The following is a 20,497-nucleotide window of genomic DNA, read 5'->3' on the forward strand; positions in this document are numbered from 1 at the left end:
CTTCTTTAGGAGTGCTATTTATATCCTGTCACTACTGATCATTCATCCACACTGCATCTTCTTTAGGAGTGCTATTTATATTCTGATCATTCATCCACACTGCATCTTCTTTAGGAGTGCTATTTATATCCTGATCATTCATCCACACTGCATCTTCTTTAGGAGAGCTATTTATATCCTGTCACTACTGATCATTCATCCACACTGCATCTTCTTTAGGAGTGCTATTTATATCCTGATCATTCATCCACACTGCAACTTCTTTAGGAGTGCTATTTATATCCTGTCACTACTGATCATTCATCCACACTGCATCATCTTTAGGAGTGCTATTTATATCCTGATCATTCATCCACACTGCATCTTCTTTAGGAGTGCTATTTATATCCTGATCATTCATCCACACTGCATCTTCTTTAGGAGTGCTATTTATATTCTGATCATTCATCCACACTGCATCTTCTTTAGGAGTGCTATTTATATCCTGATCATTCATCCACACTGCAACTTCTTTAGGAGTGCTATTTATATCCTGTCACTACTGATCATTCATCCACACTGCATCTTCTTTAGGAGTGCTATTTATATTCTGATCATTCATCCACACTGCATCTTCTTTAGGAGTGCTATTTATATCCTGATCATTCATCCACACTGCATCTTCTATAGGAGTGCTATTTATATTCTGATCATTCATCCACACTGCATCTTCTTTAGGAGTGCTATTTATATCCTGATCATTCATCCTCACTGCATCTTCTATAGGAGTGCTATTTATATCCTGTCATTACTGATCATTCATCCACACTGCATCTTCTATAGGAGTGCTATTTATATCCTGATCATTCATCCACACTGCATCTTCTATAGGAGTGCTATTTATATCCTGTCACTACTGATCATTCATCCACACTGCATCTTCTTTATGAGTGCTATTTATATCCTGATCATTCATCCACACTGCATCTCCTTTAGGGCTGCTATTTATATCCTGTCACTACTGATCATTCATCCACACTGCATCTTCTTTATGAGTGCTATTTATATCCTGATCATTCATCCCCACTGCATCTTCTTTAGGAGTGCTATTTATATCCTGATCATTCATCCACACTGCATCTTCTTTAGGAGTGCTATTTATATCCTGATCATTCATCCACACTGCATCTTCTATAGGAGTGCTATTTATATCCTGATCATTCATCCACACTGCATCTTCTTTAGGAGTGCTATTTATATCCTGATCATTCATCCACACTGCATCTTCTTTAGGAGTGCTATTTATATCCTGATCATTCATCCACACTGCATCTTCTATAGGAGTGCTATTTTTATCCTGTCACTACTGATCATTCATCCACACTGCATCTCCTTTAGGAGTGCTATTTATATCCTGATCATTCATCCTCACTGCATCTTCTATAGGAGTGCTATTTATATCCTGTCACTACTGATCATTCATCCACACTGCATCTCCTTTAGGAGTGCTATTTATATCCTGATCATTCATCCACACTGCATCTCCTTTAGGAGTGGTATTTATATCCTGTCACTACTGATCATTCATCCACACTGCATCTTCTTTAGGAGTGCTATTTATATCCTGATCATTCATCCACACTGCATCATCTTTAGGAGTGATATTTATATCCTGATCATTCATCCACACTGCATCTTCTTTAGGAGTGCTATTTATATCCTGATCATTCATCCACACTGCATCTTCTTTAGGAGTGATATTTATATCCTGATCATTCATCCACACTGCATCTTCTTTAGGAGTGCTATTTATATCCTGATCATTCATCCACACTGCATCTTCTTTAGGAGTGCTATTTATATCCTGATCATTCATCCACACTGCATCTTCTTTAGGAGTGCTATTTATATTCTGATCATTCATCCACACTGCATCTTCTTTAGGAGTGCTATTTATATCCTGATCATTCATCCACACTGCAACTTCTTTAGGAGTGCTATTTATATCCTGTCACTACTGATCATTCATCCACACTGCATCATCTTTAGGAGTGCTATTTATATCCTGATCATTCATCCACACTGCATCTTCTTTAGGAGTGCTATTTATATCCTGTTGACTACTGATCATTCATCCACACTGCATCTTCTTTAGGAGTGATATTTATATCCTGATCATTCATCCACACTGCATCTTCTTTAGGAGTGCTATTTATATCCTGATCATTCATCCACACTGCATCTTCTTTAGGAGTGCTATTTATATCCTGATCATTCATCCACACTGCATCTCCTTTAGGAGTGGTATTTATATCCTGTCACTACTGATCATTCATCCACACTGCATCTTCTTTAGGAGTGCTATTTATATCCTGATCATTCATCCACACTGCATCTTCTTTAGGAGTGCTATTTATATCCTGTTGACTACTGATCATTCATCCACACTGCATCTTCTTTAGGAGTGATATTTATATCCTGATCATTCATCCACACTGCATCTTCTTTAGGAGTGCTATTTATATCCTGATCATTCATCCACACTGCATCTTCTTTAGGAGTGCTATTTATATCCTGATCATTCATCCACACTGCATCTTCTTTAGGAGTGCTATTTATATTCTGATCATTCATCCACACTGCATCTTCTTTAGGAGTGCTATTTATATCCTGATCATTCATCCACACTGCAACTTCTTTAGGAGTGCTATTTATATCCTGTCACTACTGATCATTCATCCACACTGCATCTTCTTTAGGAGTGCTATTTATATTCTGATCATTCATCCACACTGCATCTTCTTTAGGAGTGCTATTTATATCCTGATCATTCATCCACACTGCATCTTCTTTAGGAGAGCTATTTATATCCTGTCACTACTGATCATTCATCCACACTGCATCTTCTTTAGGAGTGCTATTTATATTCTGATCATTCATCCACACTGCATCATCTATAGGAGTGCTATTTATATCCTGATCATTCATCCACACTGCATCTTCTTTAGGAGTGCTATTTATATCCTGATCATTCATCCACACTGCATCTTCTTTAGGAGTGCTATTTATATCCTGATCATTCATCCACACTGCATCTTCTTTAGGAGTGCTATTTATATTCTGATCATTCATCCACACTGCATCTTCTTTAGGAGTGCTATTTATATCCTGATCATTCATCCACACTGCAACTTCTTTAGGAGTGCTATTTATATCCTGTCACTACTGATCATTCATCCACACTGCATCTTCTTTAGGAGTGCTATTTATATTCTGATCATTCATCCACACTGCATCTTCTTTAGGAGTGCTATTTATATCCTGATCATTCATCCACACTGCATCTTCTATAGGAGTGCTATTTATATTCTGATCATTCATCCACACTGCATCTTCTTTAGGAGTGCTATTTATATCCTGATCATTCATCCTCACTGCATCTTCTATAGGAGTGCTATTTATATCCTGTCATTACTGATCATTCATCCACACTGTGTGTCTCATCAATGCAGGTAATTTATGACATGTATAAAGTATGTGTTTTATAAACTCATGAACACCAGCCAGTTTATCAGCCCGGTTCTGTTAGTTTAGGTGGATTATACTTCTTCACCACCAGAGGGGGACATTGAGTAATATTTCAGGTTAATTTGATATATTTTGATACTAAAATGGATGACAGTTTATTCTGATGTTGTGAATATGAGATTACACATGGAAACAATGTATTTATTTTATTATAGTAAATTAGGAATTATTAGGAACTGTTAAATCCACTATATGATCATAATAACTTTGACAGACATCTTGATAGTTTTTTGTTAGTATATTATAGGGCAGATTTATGGAGAATTGCTGTAGGAGTGCTATTTATATCCCGTCACTACTGATCATTCATCCACACTGTGTGTGTCCCATCATTGCAGCTTTGGAAATAAATGAACTATCCATTCATTGCTCCTTCCTGTGTTGACTCACTGACTTGAGAGATGGGAACAGGAAGGTCACACTAGGTTGATATATTGCTCAAGCTTACAAACGTTAACCACACCTTTCCATGTACTGTGTGATTGGGTTATCTAGAGGGAACCCGTTAGCACGGTAGGCTCTGGTGCCTTCTTGCTGTGGGCTCAAATCGACAGAGGAAATCAACCTGCTTGCTACTTTTTGTTTTGACAACTTTTCATTAGGGATGTTATGTTTGATACCGGAGCTACGAGGCCTGCGTCCAAATCGCTAAGCAGTAAACTTCAAAGCAGTGTACCGATGCCTGTATCACTTTATCAGCAGCACGTCATCAATGGCGTCTGAAGCTTCATTACATCAAACAACCACCTGATTGGTTTGGTATTGGGCTTGTTCGACACTGCAGGCGACTGCCAACTGACTGATCTACACATCACCTTACATCATAAATAACTACTCATTATTATTTATAAATCAGTCAGCCAGTGACCATTTACCCACAATGCAGCATGGATTTGATGCTCTCGAACACGGCCAGTGGTTTAGTAGATGACAAAAAGGCCACACTGCGCATGCGATTCGGTGCTCAAACCTGTTGAACCTACATTGCCGTTCAAAAGTTTGGAGTCAATTAGAAATGTCCTTGTTTTCCATGAAAACATTCATGAAATGAGTTGCATAATGAATAGGAAATATAGTCAAGACTTTGACAAGGTTTTAAATAATGATTTTTAATTGGAGTAATAATTGTGTCCTTCAGACTTTGAATCCTCCATTTGCAGCGATTACAGCCTTGCAGATCTTTGGCATTCTAGTTGTCAATTTGTTGAGGTAATCTAAAGAGATTTCACCCCATGTTTCCTGAAGCACCTCCCACAAATTGGATTGGCTTGATGGGCACTTCTTACGTATCATACGGTCAAGCTGCTCCCACAACAGCTCAATAGGGTTGAGATCCAGTGACTGTGCTGACCACTCCATTATAGACAGAATACCAGCTGAATGCTTCTTCCCTAAATGGAGCTGTGCTTTGGGTCATTGTCCTGGTGTAGGAGGAAGTTGGCTCCAATTAAGCGCCGTCCACAGGGTATGGCATGGCTTTGCAAAATGGAGTGATAGCCTTCCTTCTTCAAGATCCCTTTTACCCTGTATAAATCTCCCACTTTACCACCACCAAAGCACCCCCAGACCATCACATTGCCTCCACCATGCTTGACAGAAGGAGTCAAGCACTCCTCCAGCATCTTTTCATTTTTTCTGGAACTCACGAATGTTGTTGTTTGTGATCCGAACACCTCAAACTTAGATTCGTCTGTCCATAACACTTTTTTCCAATCTTCCTCTTCCCAATGTCTGTGTTAGTTTGCCCATCTTAATCTTTTGCTTTTTTTTAAAACGGTCTGAGATATGGATTTTTCTTTGCAACTCTGCCTAGAAAGCCAACATCCCGGAGTCGCCTCTTCACTGTTGACGTTTAGACTGGTGTTTTGCAGGTACAATTTGATTAAGCACCTAGTTGAAAACTTGTGAGGCGTCTGTTTCTCAAATTAGACACTAATGTACTTGTCCTCTTGCTCAGTTGTGCACTGGGGTCTCCTTCCATTCTGGTTAGGCCAGTTTGCGCTGTTCTGTGTAGGGAGTAGTACACAGCATTGTACGAGATCTTCAGTTTCTTGGCAATTTTTCGCATGGAATAGCCTTCATTTCTCAGAAATAGAATAGACTAACAATTTTCAGAAGAAAATGATTTGTTTCTGGCCATTTTGAGCCTGTAATCGAACTCACAAATGCTGATGCTCCAGATACTCAACTAGTCTAAAGAAGGCCAGTTTTATTGCTTCATTAATCAGAACAACAGTTTTCAGCTGTGCTAACATAATTGCAAAAGGGTTTTCTAATGATCAATTAGCCTTTTAAAATGATAAACTTGGAGAATATAAAATATAGAATATATTTTGATTTGTTTAACACTTTTTTTTGGTTACTACATGATTCCATATGAGTTATTTCATAGTTTTGATGTCTCCACTATTATTCTACAACATAGACAATAGTTAAAATAAAGAAAAAACATTGAATTTGGAGGTGTGTCCAAACAATTGACCGGTACTGAATATGCATTGTGGAGGAGAACTGATCCTAGATCTGTACAAAGGCATAACATCTACAGCAGAAACAACTGTCTGTGTTAAAAAGGCCCAGCTGGATTGAATTGCGCCATTTAAAATGACATATTTGAATGTGAAATGATTTTCGGCTAAAATATCCTGGTTGTGGGTAAAGTTTATTTATTTTATACAGTAATTTTAGCTCATCTTTATCAAGGGTATCAATAACTAGGTGCTTATTTTGATATCTAGTTATTTGACTGAATCAGAAATACAGATGTGGAGTAGATGTAGAGTTTGTTTTAAATTCTCATAAAAAATCTGAACTAATCAAACAACACTTGTTGCTCTTTGTACGTGTTGATATAATATTCATATTTAATGGAGAGGAAAAAAACGTTTCCCTAAACTGCTTTATAATGTTATAATTCAATGAAGAATAAAAATAGTTTTCCCTCCAACTGCGTTTCCTCCCTCCAGACAGCAGATGGCGACATGTGTCTTTCAGGCGATGTTTCTAGTGTGACGTGTAATCTAGTGGACGGAACTCTTCAACAACTGCAGCCACCTCGGTAGCTCGCTAGCCAACAAAGTCGGCACAATCAAGTTCTTTAGACAATTTCGTGGTTTAATTGCCATTTTGCTTTAAACATACTTATGTGGAAACAACTAGCTACCCCATTAAATTTAATATTTACGTTGTAAGTCAACTAGCTGGCTGGTTAAATTAGCACTAGTCTAGTCGCTAATGCTAACTAGCTATTATCTCCGACCATGAGTTCACTAAGCTACTCTCCTCCTGTTAAAGAAGAGGATGTCTGTTGGACGGAGAAAGAAGCTCTGGTGAAAGAGGAGGAGGAAGAGGAGGCTGTTACAATACAAAAACAAGTAGAGGGTGAGGCTGTTACAGTGAAAGAAGAAGAGAAAGACGTTACAGTGAAAGAAGAGGAAGACGTGTTAAGAGTGAAGGAGGAGGAGGATGTTACTGTGAAAGAAGAGGAGAAAGACGTTTCCGTGAAAGAGGAGGAGGATGTTACTGTGAAAGAAGAGGAGGAAGATGCAGTTTTTGGAGTGGAGGATGAAGTGAAAGAAGATGAAGACGTTTTTGGAATTAAGGCTGAAGAGGGGGAGATTACTGTCACATTAGAGGAGGACGAAGAAGAGAAGACTGGAGAACTGATTAACACCAGTAAATACAGTGAGTACTATCTAATAAAACAGGGACATTGATCTGATTAACACCAGTAAATACAGTGAGTACTATCTAATAAAACAGGGACATTGATCTGATTAACACCAGTAAATACAGTGAGTACTATCTAATAAAACAGGGACATTGATCTGATTAACACCAGTAAATACAGTGAGTACTATCTAATAAAACAGGGACATTGATCTGATTAACACCAGTAAATACAGTGAGTACTATCTAATAAAACAGGGACATTGATCTGATTAACACCAGTAAATACATTGAGTACTATCTAATAAAACAGGGACATTGATCTGATTAACACCAGTAAATACAGTGAGTACTATCTTATAAAACAGGGACATTGATCTGATTAACACCAGTAAATACAGTGAGTACTATCTAATAAAACAGGGACATTGATCTGATTAACACCAGTAAATACAGTGAGTACTATCTAATAAAACAGGGACACAAACCATTTTGAGAACTTGTTCTCAACTGGCCTACCTGGTTAAATAAAGGTAATATATATATATATATAGTAACTTTATTGACAACACCCAAATGGATACGGTCATTAATGTGGTTCTTCAATAATTACACATAATTCATAATACTGTAGCTGTTTAGTTACAGTCACATGTTCAACTATCATCAGCTGATCCAGGAAATCATTTTCTGAATGACAGTCACATGACAAACATCACGACATGCAACAACAACCAAAGTGCTTCTTCATTCATTACTCTGGTAAAGACAGTTATGCCGTGCTCCACGTTGGATCCAACATCCCTAACAAATTGATGTTTATAGTGTGTTATTGTCTGCTTGATTTACTGTAGGGTCTCGTTAGTCTGTTTGGACACAGAGATACTTAGCTCATCATGTGTAGAGAACTGTTCCTTGATGGATAGGCTATTGTACAACACACAGAGATATTTTCCTATATTTGTTGTTATGGGTCCTACAGTAGGTATATGTTGTTGTTAGGTGAAGTTATGGGTCTTACAGTAGGTCTATGTTATTGTTAGGTGAAGTTATGGGTCCTACAGTAGGTCTATGTTATTGTTAGGTGAAGTTATGGGTCCTACAGTAGGTCTATGTTATTGTTAGGTAAAGTTATGGGTCCTACAGTAGGTCTATGTTATTGTTAGGTGAAGTTATGGGTCCTACAGTAGGTCTATGTTGTTGTTAGGTGAAGTTATGGGTCCTACAGTAGGTCTATGTTGTTGTTAGGTGAAGTTATGGGTCCTACAGTAGGTCTATGTTGTTGTTATGGGTCCTACAGTAGGTCTATGTTATTGTTATGGGTCCTAGAGGACACTATGTATGTCATGCAACAACAACCAAAGTGCTTCGTTCATTACATAGGTATGTTTGTTGTTAGGTGAAGTTAAGGGCCAATTTGGCAAACAGTGTACAAACCCTCATTGTCAGGCTGATGGAAAAGCCAAAGAGCATTTTACTGGTTGAAGTGTTTTTTACGTACAAAGTGGTTGATTTGCGATGACGACACAAACATTATATTAAGCAGGACATTCAAACGAGCCTTACAATTATAATCCAAAGTAGTGTGAAATGAACTCATCATCAACCTGGAAATGGAGGTTACTCCCCTGAATTTCCCCCATTCACATTCAGAATACATTGTGAAAAACTAAAATCTTTGCTCACCATTTTTGCTCCAGGCAGATATACTACATCCATAACTAGTGGTTTCCTCATTACCAGATATACTACATCCATAACTAGTGGTTTCCTCATTACCAGATATACTACATCCATAACTAGTGGTTTCCTCATTACCAGATATACTACATCCATAACTAGTGGTTTCCTCATTACCAGATATACTACATCCATAACTAGTGGTTTCCTCATTACCAGATATACTACATCCATAACTAGTGGTTTCCTCATTACCAGATATACTACATCCATAACTAGTGGTTTCCTCATTAGCAGATATACTACATCCATAACTAGTGGTTTCCTCATTACCAGATATACTACATCCATAACTAGTGGTTTCCTCATTTCCAGATATACTACATCCATAACTAGTGGTTTCCTCATTAGCAGATATACTACATCCATAACTAGTGGTTTCCTCATTACCAGATATACTACATCCATAACTAGTGGTTTCCTCATTACCAAATATACTACATCCATAACTAGTGGTTTCCTCATTAGCAGATATACTACATCCATAACTAGTGGTTTCCTCATTACCAGATACACTACATCCATAACTAGTGGTTTCCTCATTACCAGATATACTACATCCATAACTAGTGGTTTCCTCATTACCAGATACACTACATCCATAACTAGTGGTTTCCTCATTACCAGATATACTACATCCATAACTAGCGGTTTCCTCATTAGCAGGGAGGAGTTTCTGCAATCAAATTGTGTGCGCATTGCCTTCGTGCTGCAATTTTAGCAAACACAGAAAGGGACCTATATTGGAGACCAATAGTTGTCTGGCACACTGCTTAGAGTTACAACAACTTTAATAACTTATTTCTAGTTACTACTGATTTGAAAACAAGACAAAATATGATTGTTGCTAAGTTGACTGTCTTAATGGTCAAATAATTTAACAGAAGTCAATTGTTGTACAAGTTCATGGGTATGATCTGGGCATCACCTTTTACCTCAAATAAACAGTGGATTTCTGCTGTTGTGGGCATTTAACCATCTGTCTGACTTTGTTGTTCACACAGGAGAGATATGGGACTATCGTGGATCCTCTGGGGAGCCTCAACAACCTCATGATGCTGACGAGGCAGAGAAGAGTCTCTCCAGATCAGAACACCTCAATAAACACCAGCAGAGACCCACAGGGAAGAAATCTCACTCCTGCTCTGACTGTGGGAAGAGATTCACCTCATCAGGCATTAAAATTCATCCGAGAATCCAGACAGGAGATAAATCTTTTAGCTGTACTCAATGTGGGGTGAGTTTTACTCAGTCAACCAGCCTCATATCACACCAGAGAATACACACAGGAGAGAAACCGTATCGCTGTGGTCAATGTGGGAAGAGTTTTTTAAAATCTAGAGATCTGACGGTGCACCAGAGAATACACACAGGAGAGAAACCTTATAGCTGTACTCAATGTGGGAAGAGTTTTGTTCAATCTGGCCAGCTCAAATTACACCAGAGAACACACACAGGAGAGAAACCTTATAGCTGTGGTCAATGTGAGAAAAGTTTTGGTCAATCTGGCCATCTGACAGTGCACCAGAGAACACACATAGGAGAGAAATCTTATAGCTGTACTCAATGTGGGAAGAGTTTTGTTCAATCTTGCCAGCTCAAATTACACCAGAGAACACACACAGGAGAGAAACCTTATAGCTGTTGTCAATGTGGAAAGAGTTTTGCTGAATCTGGCAATCTGACAAGACACCAGCAAGTACACACAGGAGAGAAACCATTCCACTGTTCAGATTGTGGAAAAAGATTCTCAACTTCACAGAATTTGAAGATGCACCAGAAAACACACACAGGAGAGAAAGCTTATAGCTGTGATCAATGTGTGAAGAGATACTTTGATAAAAGATCTCTGATCAAACATCAGAAAATTCATGAAGGAGTTGTTTCATGATATCAATGAATTAATGTCACAATGTAGAATGTTTAAACATTGTAGTAGGAGTATTTTAATGATGTCACAATGTAGAATGTTTTAACATTGTAGTAGGAATATTTTAATGATGTCACAATGTAGAACCCTAAACGTTTGTCCCCTGTTCTATTGATTTCAGCATGATATGGATATTAGCCTCAGGGGGAAAATCCAGGCTCTGAAATGGAAGAGTACTATTTATGTGATTTAACAAAAAGTGACTAACAAAAAAAGAGCTGTGTTACACTTACCATGTTGGTGACCCACTTGAATCAAAACGCAACACTTCAAAATGTAGCGAGCTGTTTTCTACAAATTGTCCTCTAACCAGGGATGTACACATTATTCCCAGATTCCGTGTGGTTTTTGAGCTGTTCGTTTTAACAGGACGTGTAAACTCATCTTCCTCCTTTCGCACAATTGATTGCCAGCAGCATACCACCCTGCATCCCACTGCTTGCTTGCTTCTGAAGCTAAGCAGGGTTGGTCCTGGTCAGTCCCTGGATGGGAGACCAGATGCTGCTGGAAGTGGTGTTGGAGGGCCAGTAGGAGGCGCTCTTTCCTCTGGTCTAAACAATATCCAAATTCCCCAGGGCAGTGATTGGGGACAGTGCCCAGTGTAGGGTGCCGTCTTTCAGATGGGACGTTAAACGGGTGTCCTGACTCTCTGAGGTCATTAAAGATCCCATGGTGCTTATCGTAAGAGTAGGGGTGTTAACCCCGGTGTCCTGGCTAAATTCCCAATCTGGCCCTCATACCATCATGGATATCTAATCATCCCCAGCTTACAATTGGCTCATTCATCCCCCTCCTCTCCCCTGTAACTATTCCCCAGGTTCTTGCTGTAAATGAGAATGTGTTCTCAGTCAATTTACCTGGTAAAATAAAGGTAAAATAAAAAAATAAAAATAAAAATTCCACATGATATCGATGAGTTATGACAAATAAGTGTTGTGTTCCTTTGTTTAGTGACCCCTACATTTAAATGCATCACTCCAAAATGTAGCTGACTGTCTTCTGCAGGTTGTCCTCTAACCAGTGAGGTAACAGATATCTCCCATTTCCATGTGTTGTGTTTATTGTGGCAGATGTTTGTGTATATAGCACATGTTATGTTTAGGTTTTCAATTTATCACAAACTGTTTCTGCATATTGGTTATTGATTTGGACACGTTAAAACTGTGTTTTGACATTGGGGATATCCCACCTAGCAACATGTCATTGAAAAGCTGTTGAAAGTAGACTATGCAACCAAATATTTCATATTTACATTTCATGTAACATTTAGTAATGATTATTTTTAATGCAACCAATTTTCATTTTTTGGGTACAATTATATTGACATTGTTGCCCTGCTATTAGAATATCAGGGTTCATTCTCAGATGTGCCAACCCAAATGTACTAGAGCATGACATTGGGGACTGGGCCCCGATCCAACAACATGCCTATCTAGTGAACCCTGAAAAGAGAGAGAAGCTCCGCAGTGAGGTGAAAAGTTACTATGGATATTGCAGGAGTTTCCTCTTGAAGTCAGACATGTCTGTGGTAAGGACAACTTGGTTGCTGATTGTCTCAAGGGTGGGCAGTCAAAAAGATTTGTATTTTGCGTTTAACCAGTGCGTTGCCATGGATCACAATTTATTTTGACACGTTTTTCCGTTTTGGAGATGAGTTTTATCTCTTATTATTTTCTGTAGGTTTTTGAAACTGCACTGTTGGTTAGGGGCTCGTAAGTCAGCATTTCACTGTTAGGTCTACAGGTCTACTACACCTGTTGTATTCGGCACACGTGACTAATACAATTTGATTTGAGTTTATTTTTGGGTTCCTTCCAAGGGGACGAGAGTTCTAGAAGCTAGTGAGTTTTAGGATTCTATAGTAAGAAAAAGGAGAATAAAATAATACGATTGTATATTATTATTTAAATAATTGTTTTTAATTGTTGACAGCCAGTAGACCCCATGTTTATATTGGTGAAGGAGAAGCATTGTAGTTGATTATAATGTGAAATGGAAGTTGTTTTCTGTTGTTGGTGCTCAAACTTTTCCAACAAAAATATAGGATATATTTGTTGTCTTAAGGTGTTACAGGCTTTGGTTTTTCCATTTATGTTTTGAGGTTGGACTTTAGCACGTCTAGCTCGTTAGCACGTCTAGCTCGTTAGCACGTCTAGCTCGTTAGCCCGTCTAGCTCGTTAGCACGTTTAGCTCGTTAGCACGTCTAGCTCGTTAGCCCGTCTAGCTCGTTAGCTCGTTTAGCTCGTTAGCACGTCTAGCTCGTTAGCACGTCTAGCTCGTTAGCCCGTCTAGCTCGTTAGCACGTTTAGCTCGTTAGCACGTCTAGCTCGTTAGCCCGTCTAGCTCGTTAGCCCGTCTAGCTCGTTAGCTCGTTAGCACGTCTAGCTCGTCAGCACGTCTAGCTCCGTTAGCACGTCTAGCTCGTTAGCACGTAGGACGCACTGATTGGTGTCACCTCGTTAGTCAGTATGTGTTACCCCTGTGCTGGCTTGTCCATCTCGTTAGTGGGAAGGTGTTTCACCTGAGCTGGTCCAGGTTCTATTTAAGAGTGTCTGGCCCAGTGCTCCAGTTGTCTTGATACATGTGGAGAGTCAACACCTTTAGTTGCTCCACCTTTTTGGTTTACTTCCTGTCTTTAAGTTTGGTGTGGGTTTTTCTTTTGTTTTCCTCTTCTTGGGCAGATTTAGTGGGTCTCATGGGTGGGTGTCTTTTAGGTCCCAGTTGTTGTTACTAGTCAACTTTCAGTAGACACTGTGAGCAAAACTGCAAGATTATGTTATAATACTTTTATTGAATCAAATGGTTGTTTTATGCAACAGAATAGAGGGTTCTTATAACTATTATGTCTGTGTTCTACTGAGGATGGGCCTCTGGGAGAAAACACTGACAGGAGATTTGCAATGTCTTTTGGGTGATAAAACCTAAAGAGACTGCATTCCAGAACATGAGTTAATGTTTCTGTTCTATATGGTACCAGGGAGAGATGACCCCAGGGCCAGACCCTGGTCTCTACACAGAGTACTGTTTTTACAGAAGATACACTCTGCTGAGAATTATGTGTCTTTCATACAAGTCTTAACCTTGTGACCCGTTCTATACATCTGTTGTTGGTCATGTAGGTTAAAAGGGGTGTGTCTTGGCTGTAAAAGACCTTTGTACTTTTGTCTCGGGGCTCTCAACGAATCTGGGGGTGATTCATCTCTCAATGAATCATCTGGGGGTGATTCATCTCTCAACGAATCATCTGGGGGTGATTCATCTCTCAATGAATCATCTGGGGGTGATTCATCTCTCAACGAATCATCTGCGGGTGATTCATCTCTCAATGAATCATCTGGGGGTGATTGTTCGACCAGCCATCATTATCATAGGGCACCCAATTGATTGACTTTATATGTGTGTTGTATTGACCTGCTCCCTTATAAGTGAATAAAGATTTAGTTTAAGAATAACTCTGACTTGTGTGATAAGTTTGTCTCAATTGATATTAAAGAAATTAACCACCACATTTGGCGACGGGGATGTGAATCTTCACTTGGTGACCGCTCCTGCCGACCTGGGTAAATGGTGCACAAGGGATCCCTCAAACTTGGGATCTCAGGGAAACCACACTGCGGGAACGGAGCAAATGGACCCACCTTTGATCTGAGAGGCAGTGAGCCGAGTGGATACCACATCTCCAACGTAGTTTAAAAAGGAAGAGGTGAGCGAAAGACGCAAAGTGGAGTTTTTAGAAAATCCTTGTAGGCTCTGAGTGTGTATTCCTGTGTGGAGGTGTAAACAGGGCCCAGTCAGTAGAATCTGAGGCTGAGTCAGCTATCTGTGCAAACTGGATGAAAACTAGAATCTGTGTTTACTAGTTAAGACCATTTATGATATAGTATAAGATAGTAAGGTGCACCTGTAATTGTTTTAAACCTGGACCCCATTTTAGAAGTATTGAAAGATGTAAATGTATTTGATTCATTATCCTAGGAACTAACTATGAGATACAAATTAGAAAATATTCCTGCAGGTTAAAATATTGTTGAAAAACAACTCATTGATTAGGTATGTTTGTGAATAGCACTGTGTGACTGTGATATGAGAGTTGTGTGACTGAGTCTTAATCTGATGTTTGGATAATAACATAGAGATCTATAGTTCCTCCTAGAGATCTGTAGTTCCTCACAGAGATCTATAGTTCCTCCTAGAGGTCTATAGTTCCTCCTAGAGATCTATAGTTCCTCCTAGAGGTCTATAGTTCCTCCTAGAGATCTATAGTTCCTCACAGTGATCTATAGTTCCTCCTAGAGATCTATAGTTCCTCCTAGAGATCTATAGTTCCTCACAGAGATCTATAGTTCCTCCTAGAGATCTATAGTTCCTCTCAGAGATCTGTAGTTCCTCTCAGAGATCTGGACTGCCAAAATAGCAGGATGATGTCCTCACCCCTGCCTCGACTCTCTACCTCTGCTAGTCCTTATTCTCTTGTTGTCTATATCCATTCCATGGACTTTATTCATTTCTGAGAAGATAATTTGCACACATTTGTATGCTAATAGATTTCAGTTTGTATTGACTGCTATGTAGGTTAAATGTACACTTCAAATGCAGCTGTCCTACAACATATCTGTACCTTCTTGATCCCAATTGCATTGTGTCCATCTTCTGTCCTATAAGAATTTCAAAGGAAGAGAAAATGTGTCAAAGAATAGTCTTACAAGCATTAATGTATATATATATATCTATATATATATACTTTGTAATTTGTAAGTCGCTCTGGATAAGATCGTCTGCTAAATTACGTAATTGTAAATGTACTACATCAATATTTAAAGATAAATGGCATCGACATACAATTGAATGTAAAATAGAAGAACATATTGGAGAAAGCACTAGCCAATACAGTACTGCCATACAGTAACAGTACTGTCATACAGGCATAATATCACATTTCAAGATATCTTTGTACACAAATTGTTCAATATTTTATCAGGCTGACTTGAAAGATTATACGCAACATTTTGCTGCGTGGCAATACTGTGTTTGGATTCTGAAGGGCATTCATACAAAAGAGGTAGTCTAGACACTGTATTAATACCATTATGCATTTGAATCCCATCTACAGCTACCATCTAAGATATTAATTTCCCTCCACAAGGGGGCGGACATGTAACGTTTCCAAAATGGGATAGTATTGTACATGTAACGTTTCCAAAATGGGATAGTATTGTCCATGTAACGTTTCCAAAATGGTATAGTATTGTACATGTAACGTTTCCAAAATGGGATAGTATTGTACATGTAACGTTTCCAAAATGGGATAGTATTGTACATGTAACGTTTCCAAAATGGGATAGTATTGTACATGTAACGTTTCCAAAATGGGATAGTGTTGTACATGTAACGTTTCCAAAATGGGATAGTATTGTACATGTAATGTTTCCAAAATGGGATAGTATTGTACATGTAACGTTTCCAAAATGGGATAGTATTGTCCATGTAACGTTTCCAAAATGGGATAGTATTGTACATGTAATGTTTCCAAAATGGGATAGTATTGTACATGTAACGTTTCCAAAATGGGATAGTATTATCCATGTAACGTTTCCAAAATGGGATAGTATTGTACATGTCACATTATGCCCCCTTGTGAGTTAATAGTATTGCATGCTGTAGCAGCCTATATAAAGAGGAAGACCTCTATTGACGATTCAGTTCGTTGTAACATCTCGTCTGGACAGGTCACCGTCCTTAGTTAGTTAGTTAACGAAGCTAACGTTAGTAGAAGCTGCTGCAGCTCCAATACAGTATGAGTTGAGACGGTGAACTGATGTTGAATTACACCTCTGTTGCTAGGCAGAACTTTAGTCACATGAGTTCTTCCTCACTTGACCTGACCTGACCTCAGCCTAAATTCCTCACTCCTCCCCACCTCACAGCTGTCCTGTTGACTTGTTCCAGACTATGGTCCTTCTCCTCCCCACCTCACGGCTGTCCTGTTGACTTGTTCCAGACTGTGGTCCTTCTCCTCCCCACCTCACGGCTGTCCTGTTGACTTGTTCCAGACTGTGGTCCTTCTCCTCCCCACCTCACGGCTGTCCTGTTGACTTGTTCCAGACTGTGGCCCTTCTCCTCCCCACCTCACGGCTGTCCTGTTGACTTGTTCCAGACTGTGGTCCTTCTCCTCCCCACCTCACGGCTGTCCTGTTGACTTGTTCCAGACTGTGGCCCTTCTCCTCCCCACCTCACGGCTGTCCTGTTGACTTGTTCCAGACTGTGGCCCTTCTCCTCCCCACCTCACGGCTGTCCTGTTGACTTGTTCCAGACTGTGGTCCTTCTCCTCCCCACCTCACGGCTGTCCTGTTGACTTGTTCCAGACTGTGGCCCTTCTCCTCCCCACCTCACGGCTGTCCTGTTGACTTGTTCCAGACTGTGGTCCTTCTCCTCCCCACCTCACGGCTGTCCTGTTGACTTGTTCCAGACTGTGGCCCTTCTCCTCCCCACCTCACGGCTGTCCTGTTGACTTGTTCCAGACTGTGGTCCTTCTCCTCCCCACCTCACGGCTGTCCTGTTGACTTGTTCCAGACTGTGGTCCTTCTCCTCCCCACCTCACGGCTGTCCTGTTGACTTGTTCCAGACTGTGGCCCTTCTCCTCCCCACCTCACGGCTGTCCTGTTGACTTGTTCCAGACTGTGGCCCTTCTCCTCCCCACCTCACGGCTGTCCTGTTGACTTGTTCCAGACTGTGGTCCTTCTCCTCCCCACCTCACGGCTGTCCTGTTGACTTGTTCCAGACTGTGGCCCTTCTTCTTCCATAGGATCCCTGACGTCTAACAATAACACATTCTGACAGAATGTAAACGTTCTACATTCCCCTCAAACATTGACATGAATAAGGATATTTCATATTTTCAAGTTCAGAACCCATCACCTGCTATGTAAAAGAGAGAGAAGAATGCACAATGGTCAATGCTATCTGGGATCCTTGGGACATCCCTACCCTAAACCCCTACCTTAACCATTTTAAATGTCAACTTCAATGGGCTAGGGACGTCCCAAGGATGTATCTCTACCTGAAAATACATGATCTAAGTGATTGATAGTTGGTATTCAGCAGTCATAAAGGCTTATTTACTTTAATGAACTACTAAAATAGTGATTTTGTCAGACAGCATAGACAGCAGCTCTACACTTTATTGACTGACTGATCCATTCATCCTTCCATCGCTCCTCAGCCTTCCTCTCCTCTGAAGACCCAGTGAGGGTGGAGCTCAGTCAGAGAGCTGTTGAGGGACTGGTTAGGAAGAACACTTCTACAGCCAGAGAGGTGAGAGGTCACACATGGTTTAGATGGTAAATATTTATGTCCCCTTAGCGGTTCATCACGTCAGCAAAAGGGAATATGTTCATTTTCCCCTCAGACACACACATTTGTTCTTTGATATTATGAAGGTAATTTGTGTCAAATGTACTTTTCCCCTCATTCACCCCATCTCTTTACATTGCTGATGCATAATCAGTGGCCTGACTGTGTCAAAGGCCCATCCTGGTAGATCTGAACCTAATGCAGCTTGGAGTGATCGGATGACAGAAGTCACATTTAGGTGCCAGGTGTAACTGAGGCCATAGATGCTCCATATCCATTACTTGAGTGTTTTGTATAATATGACTAAATGTGTTTTTGTGTTGCAGGGTGTCGTGTCTTTGGGGTACGATTAAACTGAAGACATGTTTATCAATTAACTCCCTGTAATTATTATCACGCGATTAAACTGATTAATCGTTTAATTGTAATTAACTAGGAAATCGGGGCACCAAGGAAAATATTCAGATTACAAAGTTATAACTTTCCTATATTATAACATTATATATTATAGTATAGGCCGATTATCTTCTGGTTTAAATGGTGTATTTTACCTCGCGTCCAGTCTCATTCCAAACGTCGTAAATTGTTGTATCTGCACGAACCCAGTCTTTACTAAAATCATCCATACATCAATTGTCTTAAAATCATTTATTTACTAAACTAAGTAATTCACAGAAAGTATACAAACAGTAATTATCATCACAAAGAATTGGTAGAGTAATGTGCTTTAGTGGTCTAAACAGGCCTGGCGGCCTGTTGAACAAAGGGTCATAAACGGTCAGCTGAGGAGACACACAGAGTTCATTAATATTAACAATTGATATGCTAATCCTTTGTACATGAACGCTCACTCATTCGGGAACAACTGCAATCAATATATATTTACGCTCACTGTGTCGTCGGGATCCTTGTTGAAGAGTCGTTCTGTTGGAGAGTTTTGTCTCTCTCTCTCGGTTAGAATGGATCTTTCAAAGCGACATTCATTAATGTCGTCATAGAATAGATGTTTCGTCGGTCTTCGCGTTCAATGATATAATTTCTAGCTGCAGACTAATAATTAATATCAAAGACTTGTTCTTATTCTGTTGGTCTCGATAGTCTAAAAGTTCACTTTCAGTAGAGTACTTGGATGGTCAAACCTATTGGCCAACTCGCAATGGAGTGGAGGCCTGGTCTGGAGAAAAGTAAATCAGGGTGGGTTTTATAGTGACATAGAACAGCTTGTCACATGACGCCTGGTCCTGTCTGTGTCCCTGGGGGGCGTGCCGATGACTGAGTTAAGCTTGGTACAGGAATACAATTCTATCACATTAACATCAGTACATAGCATCTCAATGTATTACAAAAACTTTATCCTTATTAATACATTCTATACAACCATGTGGATGCAAGTCTCATCGCTGAGGCTATTATATAAACAGTTTTATGGTAATATGGCTATGTTGTCTCTTCTGAGTATCACAAAATTGTACCAAGCGGACCAGTTCGTAGCTGGATTCTTCACCAATCTTCCATACCTTCTCCAGAACACAAATGTCGCTTGGCTCCCCAATTCTGTGAGTTGGAAGAATTTCCTGTGTCTCTCTATGGGCCATGTGGCAAGAGATTCTCCTCAGAGTTTTTACAACCCTTTCACACAGGGCCTGGGTGGGGTAAGGTAGGTTGGGGGATGGTGTAAGGGGGGAGGGGGTCAACTGTCCTCCCTGTACTCAAAGAGGCCAACGTCATGACAAGGGGCAGTCAGAAATGGAACAGCAAGGCCACAGAACATGACATAAGCAGAGCTATGGGAGACCACCTCAAGCCCCTGGTAGAGCCGGGGGTGGTGTTTACCACTCCACCACGCCTTCAGCAGGCTGGAAAAGTTGGATTGATACCGTTTTTCGGACCAAGAGTCTGTTGCTTGGTCAGTCATTGGGTTCATTCAATAGTTATTTATACAGCACATGTCAGACATGGATGCAACACAATGGCTTCACAGGAAAAAACTATGAAAATTAAACTGAAATATTTAGTACACAAATATGAGGATAAAAAACAATAATAACAACTGAAAGACTAATGAGCATTGTAAGGAAATGCCATTGATTAAAATATCAACAATATGATGCAACATCCAACCCAAAATATAGCTTGTTTTTTAGGAGGGGTTCTGAAAGACACTATGGGGGTGTCCACTGGATGTTGACTAGTAACAACAACTGGGACCTAAAAGACACCCACCATGAGACCCACTAAATC

The 20,497-nt window shown here is 39.9% G+C and overlaps 1 protein-coding gene across 1 annotated transcript; it reads left to right on the forward strand.

Moving 5' to 3' along the window:
• Positions 1–6,598: 6,598 nt before the first annotated feature.
• LOC145877183 (uncharacterized) lies at positions 6,599–12,360 on the forward strand. The gene is made up of 2 exons (XM_082972474.1): positions 6,599–7,251; positions 9,981–12,360. The coding sequence occupies exons 1-2, from the start codon at positions 6,828–6,830 to the stop codon at positions 10,865–10,867; spliced, it is 1,311 nt and encodes a 436-aa protein (XP_082828600.1). The 5' UTR covers positions 6,599–6,827; the 3' UTR covers positions 10,868–12,360.
• Positions 12,361–20,497: the final 8,137 nt, after the last annotated feature.

The sequence above is a fragment of the Salmo salar genome, unplaced genomic scaffold, assembly GCF_965601325.2.
Source record: "Salmo salar unplaced genomic scaffold, fSalSal1 ptg000691l, whole genome shotgun sequence".
In the NCBI taxonomy this organism is placed as follows: domain Eukaryota; kingdom Metazoa; phylum Chordata; class Actinopteri; order Salmoniformes; family Salmonidae; genus Salmo; species Salmo salar.

Coding starts and splice junctions, on each gene's coding strand:
- LOC145877183 (XM_082972474.1), top strand. CDS start 6,828: ATGAGTTCACTAAGCTACTCTCCTCCTGTTAAAGAAGAGGATGTCTGT. Junction 7,252..9,980: donor GATTAACACCAGTAAATACA/GTGAGTACTATC, acceptor TTGTTCACACAG/GAGAGATATGGGACTATCGT.